Raw genomic sequence first — 12,635 nt, forward strand, 5'->3', positions numbered from 1 at the left:
TATTGCAAGAATAAATTTGTAATTTTAATGACAAAAAAAGTTACATAATGTTTCAAGAATAAAGAAGTTGCAATTTAATCACAAACATTTTTTTTTTCAATTTGGGCAAGACTGCAATAATACTGAGGATTTATTGAAAAATATATAATTTATCCCAGTATGATTTTAAATAGAATTAATATCCTGGCATTAATGCATATATATTTATGAATATAAACGCAAGCTGGAGGACTTAAGGTTCAATTTTGACATAGGACCTATTTGCAAGGCTGAATCAAAAAAATATCTGCTCATGAAGAAAGGCTCATAATTGAATAATGTACTTAAGTGGTTCAAACTCAATTCTTCAGTTAATTCATCTCCTAAACCAGATTATACACATTGAACCCGCAGCAGAGACTCTTCACATCAGTTGATAATCCACATTTAAATTTAAATAAATTATGCAGAATTGAAGATTGAAAAAGACAAGATATGTACAAAGTGAAAAATGATAAATGTTCAATTTGTGTAATCAAAGAACAAAAGCACTTTCAGAGCAAACGCAAGTGGCTCTATTATCAAATATACATTGAATTGAAGTATAAGACAGAAATTAAACATTTAGGATGAACAGGATGCAGTTAGCGTTGTACGTTAATTTAGTCCAAAAATGTTGTTTTTGTTGTTTGCTGCTTTTACGCTTCTTCGACGGAAGTGATGTCACACACGCGGAAGTAGCCATTTAGCGCCAAAGCTTGAGTTGGACAGAAGGACGGAAGCAAAACATGGACGTTGCTCGCAAAATAAAGACCAAAGTGTCCGCTGGCTTCAAGATGCGGGGACTAATACTGCGACCGTATGTATCACAGTCATAGTTAAACGTTGTTAGAATGAGTTTTTTCTTTCACTGAAGGTAAAGCCACTGCGAGTCGTGCGGAGCGAACACAACACATCTGTCAACTGGCTAAGGGCAGATGATCCGTACTTTATGCTTTGCTTTTTTATTAGTGAAAAAAAAGAAGAAATAAGCATCAATTACACTAGCAGGTTTTCATGCTATTGTTGTTTTGTGCTCTGATCTAGTGGAAACAACATAACACAGACTTCTCACGTTAACTAATATTTAATATATTCAGTGTTTACAATTGACCTGCTGAACTGAAACTGAAACTTTCTTTACATCCTCATCTTTAAATCAGTATCCACCTGCTCCCAGCGATTTCACTTCAATCAACAGTTCAGTTGTTGTCGTTTTTTCTTTCTCTTTCTCTCTTCAACTTCAGCTGGTTGCAGTGGTGGGAGCAGTGTTATGTTTTGTTATAACAACACGAGCAATGGCACAGTGTAAAAATACAAGCAAATACAAATAAAAGTATGAGCATCAAACTATTCTTTCTCAATTATGCAGAATGGCCCACTTCAGAATAGTAAGTGCAGTATAATTAGTGTTGTGCTCATGTTTGCATACATTACATTACAGCATTTAAAGTATCACAATACTTCTGCTTCAACTATATTTCTTGTAACAATGTCTGAGATAATAATGTATAAAATACATGTGTTGTTAAATAGTTTTTTTTCTCAGAAGCAAGCAAACACATTTTCTCAAGAGTGTCCTTTAAACAGTTTTCTTGCTGTTTTGTGCACCAGTGAAGCCAGCAGGTACCTCGTAGAGGCGCTGGAGTCCGTCGATCCTTCTGAGCTGGACGATGTCATTGAAAGGGTCCTGGATGCAGTGGAAAAGCAGCCATGTATGTACAGAGCAGCACAGTACACAGTCATGTCTCCATAGACCGCAGTGTGTTTAATGCACACACATCTGCTGTATGCATCACTTCATATGTTCCCTCTTTTTGTCTGCAGTGTTCATGTTGTAAGTGACCACAGTGTGTGTTTTTCCAATTTCCAGTGTCCTCCAGTATGATAGAGCTTTCTGTGGTGGAGAGTGCCGTGCAGGACTGCACTCAGTCTTGTGATGAAACCATGTAAGTGGGGCTACAACCAACTTTTGTTTTTGTCATAATTTTTGCTTTGTTTTTATTTCGTAATGTATTTTATTATATTTCTATATTTGTAATGGTTTTATCCTGATGAATGTTATGTTGTTAAATACAAAGCTGGAATATGGCACTTCACATCATTGACATGATAGCAGCTGTCGATAAGAAGACACTTGGACTATAAGTCATTCAAATGAGTATCTGTGTGAGTTTGTTATTCAGGGACCACACTTGCATGTATGATATATTGTAATAATGCAATCATAACATATTACATTTTAGCCAGTCAACTCATAATAGGTCATAGTTTTGTAATCAGCTTTATTATGCTGTAGAGGAATGTTTTGCTCATACTGGCTGTTTAACTTTCTTCCAGAGATAATGTTTTCAACATCATTGGAGCCTTCGATGTGCCAAGATATATTTACAGTGTGGAGCGGAAGAAGTTTGTGCCGTGAGTAAAGGGCCAATTTCTTTTGTACCAAAATCAACCTAAAATATTTATAAAAGATTTCTTCTCATTTTAGACATGGTGTAGACACTTACATAATACTGCAGATCCTGTGTTGCTTGTATGCAAAAGTTTTAAAAGTCTTTTATTTTGGCTATTTCATTCAGCATCAGTATGACCAGACATCCAGCCCCCAGTCTGTGTGGTTTGGCCAAAGACAAAGCTGAACTCTTCAGGGAGCGGTACACAATCTTACAGCAGGTCAGTATGATGCACGTCACTGGCCACTGTCACTTCTCATTACAATCTGTGTGGTTTTGCCTGTTGTATTTAAGTTGTATTACTTTTTCTGTAGCGTACACATCGGCATGAGCTCTTCACCCCACCTGCAATTGGAGCTGCTGTTGAGGAGGGTCAAAACAAATTTCAGGTATCAAGTCTTCATCATCATCATTATCGTCATCACTTTTGAGAAAATGATTTAAATGAAATTGTTTTGTTGTGTTTTTGTTTAGCTGAAGACAATTGAAGCATTGCTCGGTAGCACGTCAAAACTTGGAGAGGTGATTGTACTTGGAATGATTACACAACTGAAAGAGGTAAGTTAGTGATGCAGATATGTTTCTATATTACAGTTCACACAGAGAAAAACTTATTTGACTTTTCTCTTGAAATTAAGGAAATTTGGGACTTTCCTGTCCATTTTTTATTAATTGATTTTCTAAAAATATTTTTTAGGGTAAATTCTATCTGGAGGACCCAAGTGGAACGGTACAGCTGGACATGTCAAAAGCAATATCCTTGAATCTGTTTGTGGGAGCCTGTCAACAAAAGGTTTTACTGTGTCTTTTGAAATGGATGTATTCCTTAATGACGTTCTCACCAGTTTCATAATGGCCTGTACACAGAATCCTGCTTTGTGCTGGCAGAGGGTAAGATAACTTCAACTATAACTGGAGTTAAAAAATGAAAAGAGATAAATACGTTCTCACATTTTATATTATTAGAGGTAAACTTTTGCCTTTTGTCTTTTGCAGGTTGGTACGAGGACTCGGTTTTCCATGTCAACGGCTTTGGGTTTCCACCAACAGAACCATCGTCAGCCACAAGGTCAGTGGGTTTGAAGAAAAGTGTTTAGGTAAACTCCATAGACTGTATATAAAAATGGACGTAGTCACCGGGTCCAGAAAATGAAGCCAATGCGGAAGTGCCTAAAGCCTGTATTCTCTGGAACCACCAGCAGAGGGCGACGCCCTGGTTTTAAAAAGAAGTCAGTTTCTATCGAAGTCTTTGAGAAAATTATCCTTTTTCTCAGTTGATTTATAACGACAGTAAACATTCATTAAGTAAATGATGGTCCTATTTCGAGTAGAGGTGCCACTTGGTCAACTCTCATTGCAAGCTGATGTAGTGAGCTGTCTGATTTGCAGTGAACGTGTCACTGAAGTAAGGCAAAGACAAATTCCATAAATTCCCAAGTTTTGAAGTCAGACATCATTCCTGTTGTAAAACAACACAACCAGGCAAACATTTCCTTGTATAGCTGAGAAAGGAGATTGTCTTCAATTACAGTATGATACATTAAATTAATTATCAAGTATTCAGTATCAGGTTACCTTTTACTCTACTTGATTTACCGTATCCTAAGTGGAATCCTGCATTGTAACTATCAACTCCACTGAAAGTGTTCCTGCTCCCTCACAACATGGGCCTTGCTTCATTTCCAGGGCGTACTATGGCAACATTAACTTCTTTGGTGGTCCATCCACCACTTCGGTGAAGGCTTCTGCCAAACTGAAGCAGCTTGAGGAGGAAAATGAGGATGCCATGTTTGTAATTGTTTCTGATGTATGGCTGGACAACGTCGAAGTGATGGAGAAGCTCAACCTCATGTTCTCAGGTCTGGTATTGCACCACAGTCATACACTTTAATAAGCACACTATGAGAAACCATTCACATTTGGCTTCACTTATTCTTTTTTTTACAGGCTATGCGGCAATGCCTCCCACCTGTTTTATTTTGTGCGGGAACTTTTCTTCTGCCCCATATGGAAAAACACAGATCAAATCACTCAAAGGTGAAACTTTCTGGTCCTCATCCCCCATGAGCTATTGCACTTATGAAGATCTCTGTGTGAATTAATGAGGAATAAATGACTGCCGTTTGGAATCTCATTCATTTTTCTCTTTTTAGAGTCGCTGAAGGCTCTTGCTGATGCCATAAGTGCATACCCCAACATTCACAGCAGGTAGGATCTGACGGTTGTCTCTCTGGTCTATTGTTAATTACTAAAGTTTCCATATGTTTGACTTTACATTTGTTCATCCTAATCCTGCAGTAGTCGCTTTGTGTTTGTCCCTGGTCCTGAAGACCCTGGTCCAGGCACCATCCTGCCGAGGTAAACATCTGTTATTTGACATGATGATGTGAGTTGTTTTTTATTAGTTTGTATAAATGTGGATACACCAAATATGTTTTGCACAGGCCTCCCTTGGCAGACCACATCACAGAGGATTTCAGACAGAGGGTGCCATTTTCCGTGTTCACGACAAACCCATGCAGGTGAAACCAATATGTTACTTTTCTTAAGTGACAGTTTGATATGTATGGCTTTAAGAAAAATGTTAGCAGACTCGTGAACTGTAACACTGACCTACATTGTCATGGCTTGTTTTTCCTGTCAGGATTCAGTACTGCAGCCAGGAAATCGTCATTGTCAGGGAAGACCTGGTCAATAAGATGAGCAGGAACTGCGTGCGGTTGCCCAACAACAATCTTGACATTCCAAACCATGTGAGTTGCAGCTTCTCTGAGTCTGAAAAAACCTGTTCATAGTAGAGTGAAATTTCTTTAACCACACACACATACAAAGTATTATAAGTTGTGTTCTCGAAGGTTTTATGTGCCTTTGTACATGGTGTTTAAATATTAGACATTCTTTCTCAGTGTTCTCAAAGCAGTGAGTTGTTGCTGCAAATATGTTTATAAAGATGAAAGCTTTACACAACATGTAAAGTATTTATGAATTAGTGATATTGTCATTCTTTTTTTTGTCTTTCACCAGTTTGTTAAGACCGTCCTATCTCAGGGTCACCTGACTCCACTGCCTCTGTATGTCAGTCCTATATTCTGGGCGTACGACTACTCCCTGCGTGTCTACCCAGTACCTGACGTCATCGTCTTCGCAGACAAATACGACCCCTTCAGCATCACTAACACAGACTGCCTCTGTGTCAACCCGGTATGGTGGTTGTTTAATTTATATTCTGTGTGTTACTGATAGCATTTGTAATTTATTCATTTTTATCACTTTCATTTTTCTATTTTTTTTATTTTGACAGGGCTCATTCCCCAAAAGTGGCTTTACATTTAAGGTGTACTACCCATCCAACAAAACCGTCGAGGACAGGTAGGATTCGCTGGCCCTATATTTCATTTTCAGGTCATTCACTAGAGAGACGTTTAGTTTCAACAATCATTAATATACTCACTAATCTGTTTTGTCCTTACAGCAAACTTCAGGGGCTCTAAAGGAAAATCAAGTGCAGCTGTTTTCATCATGTACATTGTCTTTGTATGATACTGTATGTTTAAAATGGACTAGTAATCAACCCATTGTAGTTTTTATTTTTATTTTGTATGTGTCTATGTTTTTTCTGTCATGAATAATAAAGATTTTATTCTGGATTAATGAACATTCTGACATATTTGTCGATGCACTATAACCAGCCCTGGTTTGAAAATGCATGAAAGTAGACTATTATTCATTTTTGTAAAGGAATTGCACTCTATAAATCTATAAATAATTCTCCATATTCGCAAGTAATGGGCTTATGCTGGTTTAATGAACAAGTGAAGACTTTTATTTTGAAACTTTTGGGGGCGGAAATGAAAGACGTTTCGCTGACCTTATCAAGATGGCGGATTCCAGAAGTTGACAGCTTCCGGTGTCGGGCCCCCAGATCGCTGGTGACGACCTCGCATAAATGACGTACAACTTTTGAAATTCACAGGCAAACAAAACAAAAACATCCGACAAGGTGAAGTAACGACAGCTGCGAATGCGCGTTTCCCCTCGGCGCTGCATTGACGCGTGCATGTGTTCGCCGCGACACACGACGCACCGGCGTGTCTCGCATGTGAGCGTTTACTCTGCGGCTAATGGGCACGTCAACATCTGTTCGACGCTGGCTAGGTCGGTGTCCCTTCGAGTAATTAAATGAGAAACATGCGCGGAGCTTCGCCGTCGGCTCGTAGACTCTCCTTGCGCACAACGCCACGATAACGCGTGACGTGGAGGCAGTCACCTGCACAGTTACGCTAGCGACCTGGGTCCGCGGCGATCGTGCTGCGAGCTACGCGAACGTTAGCTGGTCTCTTGTCCTGAATTCGAGAAAGTGACGTGGACGAAACCAAAACTGAAGTTATGTGTCTATGAAAAACAACACCTCGCATTGTTAGATAATATTCCGATGCTGCTGTGTCCTGTCGTCTTGTCTGACCAGCTGTTGCTGTCATACCCAGTGTTTTGAATGCGGGTCGTCTTCCTCTACTAGCCTAGTGTGTCTTTGAGATTGTTTGTAAAACCAATCAGTTAATGAAACGATCCTATCAGTTCCAGTTCATATGATTTCTCTCTCTCTCTCTCTCTCTCCTCGACCTGAAGACAGGAGAGAGTGGCATGGCTGAGAGAATGGCAGAGATGGAGGAGGAGGAGGACATTGGGGACCCGCCAGCCAGGGAGGACGACAATGACTCGGACAGAGATGAGGACGACAGACTGTTTGCCTGGATGGTGAACGACGACATGGACGAGGACGAAGAGGAAGAAGACGAGGAGGTGGAGGAGGTGGAGGACGAGCAGCCCTTGGACACGGAGGCGTCCGAGTCCTTTGAGTTGGACACGCCGGCTGAGCGCAGCGGCCACATAGCAGTTGTTGACAGAAATGTCATGTATGTGTGGGGTGGATACAAAGTAAGTGTGCATGTCGTGAAATTCACTGTTCAATGCATTTTATGTTTCAATTATAGATTCCATATTTATCGAAATATGCTTTACCCCCCTCTCTCCCGTACAAGAATGCTCAAAACCACGGATTCTTTGACTTGTATCTACCGAGAAATGAAATCTGGACGTACAACATGGAGTCAGGTGTATGGTGAGAATATTTACCGTATCTTTTTTTACGAAAAACCTTCTCATCAGCCCTTAAAGAAATAAAAAATATACATATCATTGCTGACAGGACGAAACACGTAGCCGGAGGTAACCTACACACATCCAGGTCAGGCAGCTTTGGGGTGTGTGTTGACGGAGTCCTCTACCTGTTTGGAGGTCATCATGCCCGGGGAAACACAAACAGGGTACATGTGTTCCATGAAGGCAAATGTCCCGACATCTGTTATTTTCAACTTGATCTGCATCATGTTGTTTGCACATCAGACCTTGAAGAATTTCAGCCTGGTGTTTCTTCATAGATCTACCGCCTGCCCCTGAGAGCTCCCAGCCTTGTGTGGGAGGAAATGAGCGATCTTAAAGGACTCCCTCCGTCGCCCAAGGACAAGTTGGGCTGCTGGGTTCAAAAGAACAGGTGAGGGATGACTGCATTTTTACTTCCTGGCTTTTTTATGTGAAACATTTCTGGGAAAACAGCTATTCAAATTGCAATCTTACTGTCCCAGATATTACCCCATATTGCTTGGGAAAGTGGCAGCGTGCTACTCAGGGATACATTTTATTTTATTTTTTAAGCTCCCACTTTTCAGCAGTAATCTTCAAGGTCCCCTTTATTTACACGGCCAGTTATGACATTGGTGAGGGCAGGAATCTTTTGCCCGCAAACTGTTATTTTAAATGCCAATTTTCAAACCTCCACAAAAATTTGATCAGCAGGACAGCCTGCAGACACAACTGTAGAAATAAGATGAAAATCCTGATTGCTCATAGAAATCAAATGTTCTGACACGCTCAAAAACATGTTAGTGCAGCCATGTTTTCCTCTAGACTAACTTTCTTTCCCTGGGCAATTAGAACTCTGAACTTTATTCTCTATTATCTTTAGTCTCATATTTCTCGGTTGTGATTTTTAATTTTGTAGTAATGTTTTTCTCTTGTACATTGACAATAAAGGCTTTATAGTCCTAGCGGTTAATACACAAGAATACATTCAAGACAATAACAGATTGATTTCTTCAGACGGATATTTTACATGGTTTCGTTTGTTGCTTTCACAGACTTATATTCTTTGGGGGCTATGGCTACGCTGCACAGGGACCTCACAGAGGGACATTTGAATATGATGAATCGTCTTCCCTTGTGGTTGGAGTCAAAGATACTTTTCACAAAATAAACAACGAATAAACATGTTTCATGGTTTAATTGGTGTATACAGTATTTTGAAATTAGTTTAAAGTTGTTGCATGATTATAACTTGAAATGTAAATGCATTCCGTTGTCTGGTGCAGTGGGACAGCCCCGGGCGAGGTTGGAACAATCACATTCATATCTTGGACCTGGAGACGTCGACATGGAGTCAGCCCATAACCTCGGTAAACGCATTGCACTCATGCCGGCTTCACCGCAACTTTAAACAAATACACACACTAAGCCAAACTGCATCCACTGTTTAAATCCTTTGCTCAGGGCATCATCAAGCCATATTCCGGGTGTATATAACTGTACTGTACTGGAGTAATGTATCTGACATGAGCCGTTTTTCTTTCTCTCTGTTGGTTTGGCCTGGTGTAGGGGAACACGCCATCGCCCAGAGCAGCTCATGCCTGTGCCACAGTTGGTAACAGAGGCTATGTGTTTGGGGGACGATACAAGGTAAGTGTCTCTTTCTGGTGAATTTCTGTGATAAACATGGTTTTGTCCGGTTGTTCAGGTGTTAAGGTTCCAACTGCAGTGTATCCTGACAAATTTTCCTTTGTTCAACAGAGCTACCGACTGAATGACCTGTACTACATTGACCTGGACACATGGGAGTGGCATGAGATGTAAGTGTTGTTCCTTGTTGAAGTGAACTAAAAGGTCGTGGTGGTGTTTCTAGTCCGCTCAGCTAATTTTTTGAGTCTGAGACTTAATGTAAACGTGTAGATGATGATGATACAGATTTCATAACAGGCTAATGAGAGCCCCACAAAACACATAATGCATTTAAGGGGTTTGTCCTAATGTGATAAACTTGACTAATAACATGAGACGAAAATTAAAAAAGTTAATTTAGTATGTATCTGCAGGGGTTATAATCCACTGCCACAAATTAATCTTTTTCCCCCCACTTCTCATATCAAAGTAATTCCTCTACCCTCTCAGTATAATCCCTCAATAGTTCCTTTCTTGCTCAAATACTCCCATTTGACTATCCCTGCCTTCCCGTAGGAGCGTTCCCCAGCAGTGTCCCGTGGGCCGGTCTTGGCACTCCTTCACCCCTGTGTCGTCAGACCACATCTTTCTATTTGGAGGGTTCACTACCGAAAGAGAGACACTGAGTGAGTCTGACACTGGACTTTATGAGTCGGTAAATATGAATAATGGCCACCTCAAAACGGTTACTGATCTCTCATGTTTGTTTTTTTGTTTTTTTAGGTGATGCTTGGCTGTACTGTGTGAGCAAGAATGAATGGAAGCCTTTTAAACACGGTCACACGCAAAGCCCCAGGTGATTTTCCCCTCTCACTGTGATCATGTGGTTTTAGAAAATGAAATGTACAAACGAACGTACTGAATGTACCTTGTGCATGTGTATTTCAGGCTGTGGCACACGGCATGCTCTGGTCCTGACGGGGAGGTGTTTGTGTTCGGAGGTTGTGCCAACAACCTGTTGTCTCATCACAGAGCTGTAAGCTGTACATTTTATCTTCATAAGACATCATTTATTTATATTCTCTCCTACTAATATGACTTTTTTTTTAACCACTTGACAGGCTCACAGCAACGAGTTATTGGTCTTCAATGTTCAACCCAAATCACTAGTTGGGTGAGTTTATGGAGGAGTGAAAACAATACTCTACAATGTACACATTTAATACCTGAAAGTGACTCATATGTACATGTCCCCGCTCTGCAGGTTCTGTATGGAGGCCATTCTGCAGCACAGCGAGCGTTTATCTAGTTACTGGGACTGTCTACCTAAACCTATCCTGCTCAGCCTCAAACAGAAAATGGCACGTGTCAACACACTGGGCTCCTAAGCGAAGAGGAGGCCAACAGTCCAGTCCAGAGAATAACAGGAGGATGTGTGTGTATGTATGGAAGAGATGGCTGCTTCTCTCAGAGCAGGTAGTCTTACCAGAACATTAGTTAAGTGTGCTTGGACACACGCATACATGGGGGGAAAAAAATCAAGCAATAGTGAGCAGCTGTGGACTGGCACACTAAGGTTCACCGGTGATCCTCAAAGCTGTTTGTCAACCTCCCCTGTTATTATGCTGTAACTCCTGCGAAGCCACTAGAATCTTCAGTGGAGCAACAGTGGTGCTGACTGTTCAGCCTATTAGCTCGACATAAACCGAAACAGAATTTTTTTCAGAAAGATTTTTCACTCCTTTTTAAAAGATGAATGTGGTTGATTTTCTGCCCATAGTGTGTCATAAATGTACATCTACTACTGTGTTGGGTAAGAAAAATTAACAAAGGTAACTTATTTTGTTAGCAACTACAGCTAACCACTGCTATGACTGGGCTTCAAGGGGGTTGGGTTTGTTGAATATTAGGAAAAATCCTTATTTTGTCTTTGATTTTAAAATATGAGGTGTTTTGTATCAGCTCGTCTTGTAGTAGATAGCCATTTATCTTACAATATGGCCACCGAACTTTAAAAGTTTTCATTAAGACCACTGAATTAAGCCCTTTAAAGCTACAGTGTGTAATTTTTGCACCGCTAATTCCGTGCAGCAACCATATTCAACACGATGTAGCAAACCTGGCGACTGGTCCACCCAATGTAACTATATTTAACTCATTCAAAGTTGACGAAAAAACATTGGTTCTTTGTTGCAGGTGATAATACATATGAACACATTTATATAGGTATAGGTACAATATATTCAATTTCTGTGAATAAGTTCTCCTAAATATTATACACTGTAGCTTTAAGAAAACCAACCTACCGAAGAGGCGAGATACATGTGAGCCACCTGATCTCCATCCGGTCCCGTCTACCCAACTGGTGCAGCATTCCCACTAGTGCACGGATTTGAATAGCGAATGACCTGAAGTCATTAGATTCACCGGCGCTTATATATGATGAGATCCTTCGATCTTGGGAGTGGGCGTGTGCTAGATCACAGGAGGGTGTCAAATGTAAAATGCATACAGCTGTAGTCAGCAGATCACTGTCGCATAACTCAGAAATACCATTACGTTTGAAGAACATGACATGTTGCAGAGTGGCATGGCCTTTTTTTATACACAATGTGTAATGGAGGCTAAGTGAAAAACAACCTAGTTTGGAAAGAAGGCAGGACCTCAGCTTTGTGTTTTAGCAACTCTATTTTCTCCTGGCAATTTCTGTGCATGGTGCAGGTGCACACAAGAATTCTTTGAATGAACAACAATGTTACAATAGTGACTTTCACTGGTCTTTCTCTAAAGCCAACTTGTAAAATCTCCGTCGTCTCAAGTTCAGTGGTGAAAGGCTCAAATTTTTTTGATTTAACAGTGCAGAGGGTTTTCTTTTATTTCAAGACCTGTTTCTTTAATGTTTCTTGTAACTTATATCTGGCACAGTCTCGAATACAGATAAAACCGATTCTCACAGACCTTAAACTAGTGCTTTATGCTACAGATCATCTACTCTGGCTGTTACCTTTTAATTTTTATTTGTATATACAGTTATTTATACATTTGTGAGGAAATGTGTTGGTTCTGTATTCTGAAAATGATTTTTGAAAGCCTTTTAACTGAGTGGCTCCTGTAGTGTTGGAATTTTATTAAATCAATGACTTAAAATACTGAAAGTACAGTGGATGTTCAGCCACGTTGCACTAAAATGCCTCATGTCAGTAGGGCTTTGTATTTGCCCAGTTTGCACAATGCTACCTTTGTGTGTGTGTGTGTGGTTTTTTTTAATTATTGTAGTATTCAAAAGTGTTCACTTTGTATTCAAAGAATAAACATACCATAGTTGTGTTCTGTTATTCATCTTTGTTAATTTACAAGTTTTCATTTCAAACTTTGTTGGAAAACAAATACAAT

General features: G+C 40.1%; 2 protein-coding genes and 1 long non-coding RNA gene across 4 annotated transcripts; 2 read left to right on the plus strand and 1 right to left on the minus strand.

Moving 5' to 3' along the window:
• The first annotated feature begins 691 nt into the window (after positions 1 to 691).
• pole2 (polymerase (DNA directed), epsilon 2) lies at positions 692 to 6,121 on the plus strand. The gene is made up of 19 exons (XM_035609391.2): positions 692 to 838; positions 1,633 to 1,733; positions 1,892 to 1,967; positions 2,359 to 2,436; positions 2,601 to 2,694; positions 2,789 to 2,863; positions 2,949 to 3,032; positions 3,172 to 3,228; positions 3,317 to 3,365; positions 3,471 to 3,543; positions 4,161 to 4,333; positions 4,422 to 4,511; positions 4,628 to 4,682; positions 4,773 to 4,832; positions 4,919 to 4,996; positions 5,119 to 5,227; positions 5,499 to 5,675; positions 5,776 to 5,843; positions 5,947 to 6,121. Exons 1-19 carry the CDS (start codon positions 768 to 770, stop codon positions 5,963 to 5,965), a joined length of 1,587 nt encoding a protein of 528 aa, XP_035465284.2. The 5' UTR covers positions 692 to 767; the 3' UTR covers positions 5,966 to 6,121.
• On the minus strand, positions 4,326 to 6,486 carry LOC118285654. Its single transcript, XR_004785201.2, has 3 exons — positions 6,343 to 6,486; positions 5,088 to 5,259; positions 4,326 to 4,824 (listed from the first exon to the last, which is right to left on the minus strand). It is a non-coding gene; the product is annotated as an uncharacterized LOC118285654 (long non-coding RNA).
• klhdc2 (kelch domain containing 2) lies at positions 6,324 to 12,577 on the plus strand. 2 transcript variants are annotated; one of them, XM_035609394.2, is made up of 14 exons: positions 6,324 to 6,474; positions 7,101 to 7,409; positions 7,514 to 7,593; positions 7,681 to 7,798; positions 7,913 to 8,025; positions 8,669 to 8,753; positions 8,900 to 8,983; positions 9,183 to 9,263; positions 9,375 to 9,433; positions 9,819 to 9,928; positions 10,026 to 10,098; positions 10,191 to 10,278; positions 10,364 to 10,416; positions 10,507 to 12,577. In XM_035609394.2, exons 2-14 carry the CDS (start codon positions 7,116 to 7,118, stop codon positions 10,628 to 10,630), a joined length of 1,362 nt encoding a protein of 453 aa, XP_035465287.1. In that variant the 5' UTR covers positions 6,324 to 6,474; positions 7,101 to 7,115; the 3' UTR covers positions 10,631 to 12,577. The 2 variants fall into 2 exon arrangements, with proteins under 2 accessions (XP_035465287.1, XP_035465288.1); XM_035609395.2 differs by lacking the exon at positions 6,324 to 6,474 and adding an exon at positions 6,491 to 6,629.
• The last annotated feature ends 58 nt before the right edge of the window (positions 12,578 to 12,635 follow it).

This window comes from Scophthalmus maximus, chromosome 15, assembly GCF_022379125.1.
Source record: "Scophthalmus maximus strain ysfricsl-2021 chromosome 15, ASM2237912v1, whole genome shotgun sequence".
Lineage (NCBI taxonomy): Eukaryota > Metazoa > Chordata > Actinopteri > Pleuronectiformes > Scophthalmidae > Scophthalmus > Scophthalmus maximus.

Coding starts and splice junctions, on each gene's coding strand:
- pole2 (XM_035609391.2), top strand. CDS start 768: ATGGACGTTGCTCGCAAAATAAAGACCAAAGTGTCCGCTGGCTTCAAG. Junction 2,864..2,948: donor AGGGTCAAAACAAATTTCAG/GTATCAAGTCTT, acceptor GTTTTTGTTTAG/CTGAAGACAATTGAAGCATT. Junction 3,033..3,171: donor TGATTACACAACTGAAAGAG/GTAAGTTAGTGA, acceptor AATATTTTTTAG/GGTAAATTCTATCTGGAGGA.
- klhdc2 (XM_035609394.2), top strand. CDS start 7,116: ATGGCTGAGAGAATGGCAGAGATGGAGGAGGAGGAGGACATTGGGGAC. Junction 9,264..9,374: donor TGTTTGGGGGACGATACAAG/GTAAGTGTCTCT, acceptor TTTGTTCAACAG/AGCTACCGACTGAATGACCT. Junction 9,434..9,818: donor ACATGGGAGTGGCATGAGAT/GTAAGTGTTGTT, acceptor GCCTTCCCGTAG/GAGCGTTCCCCAGCAGTGTC.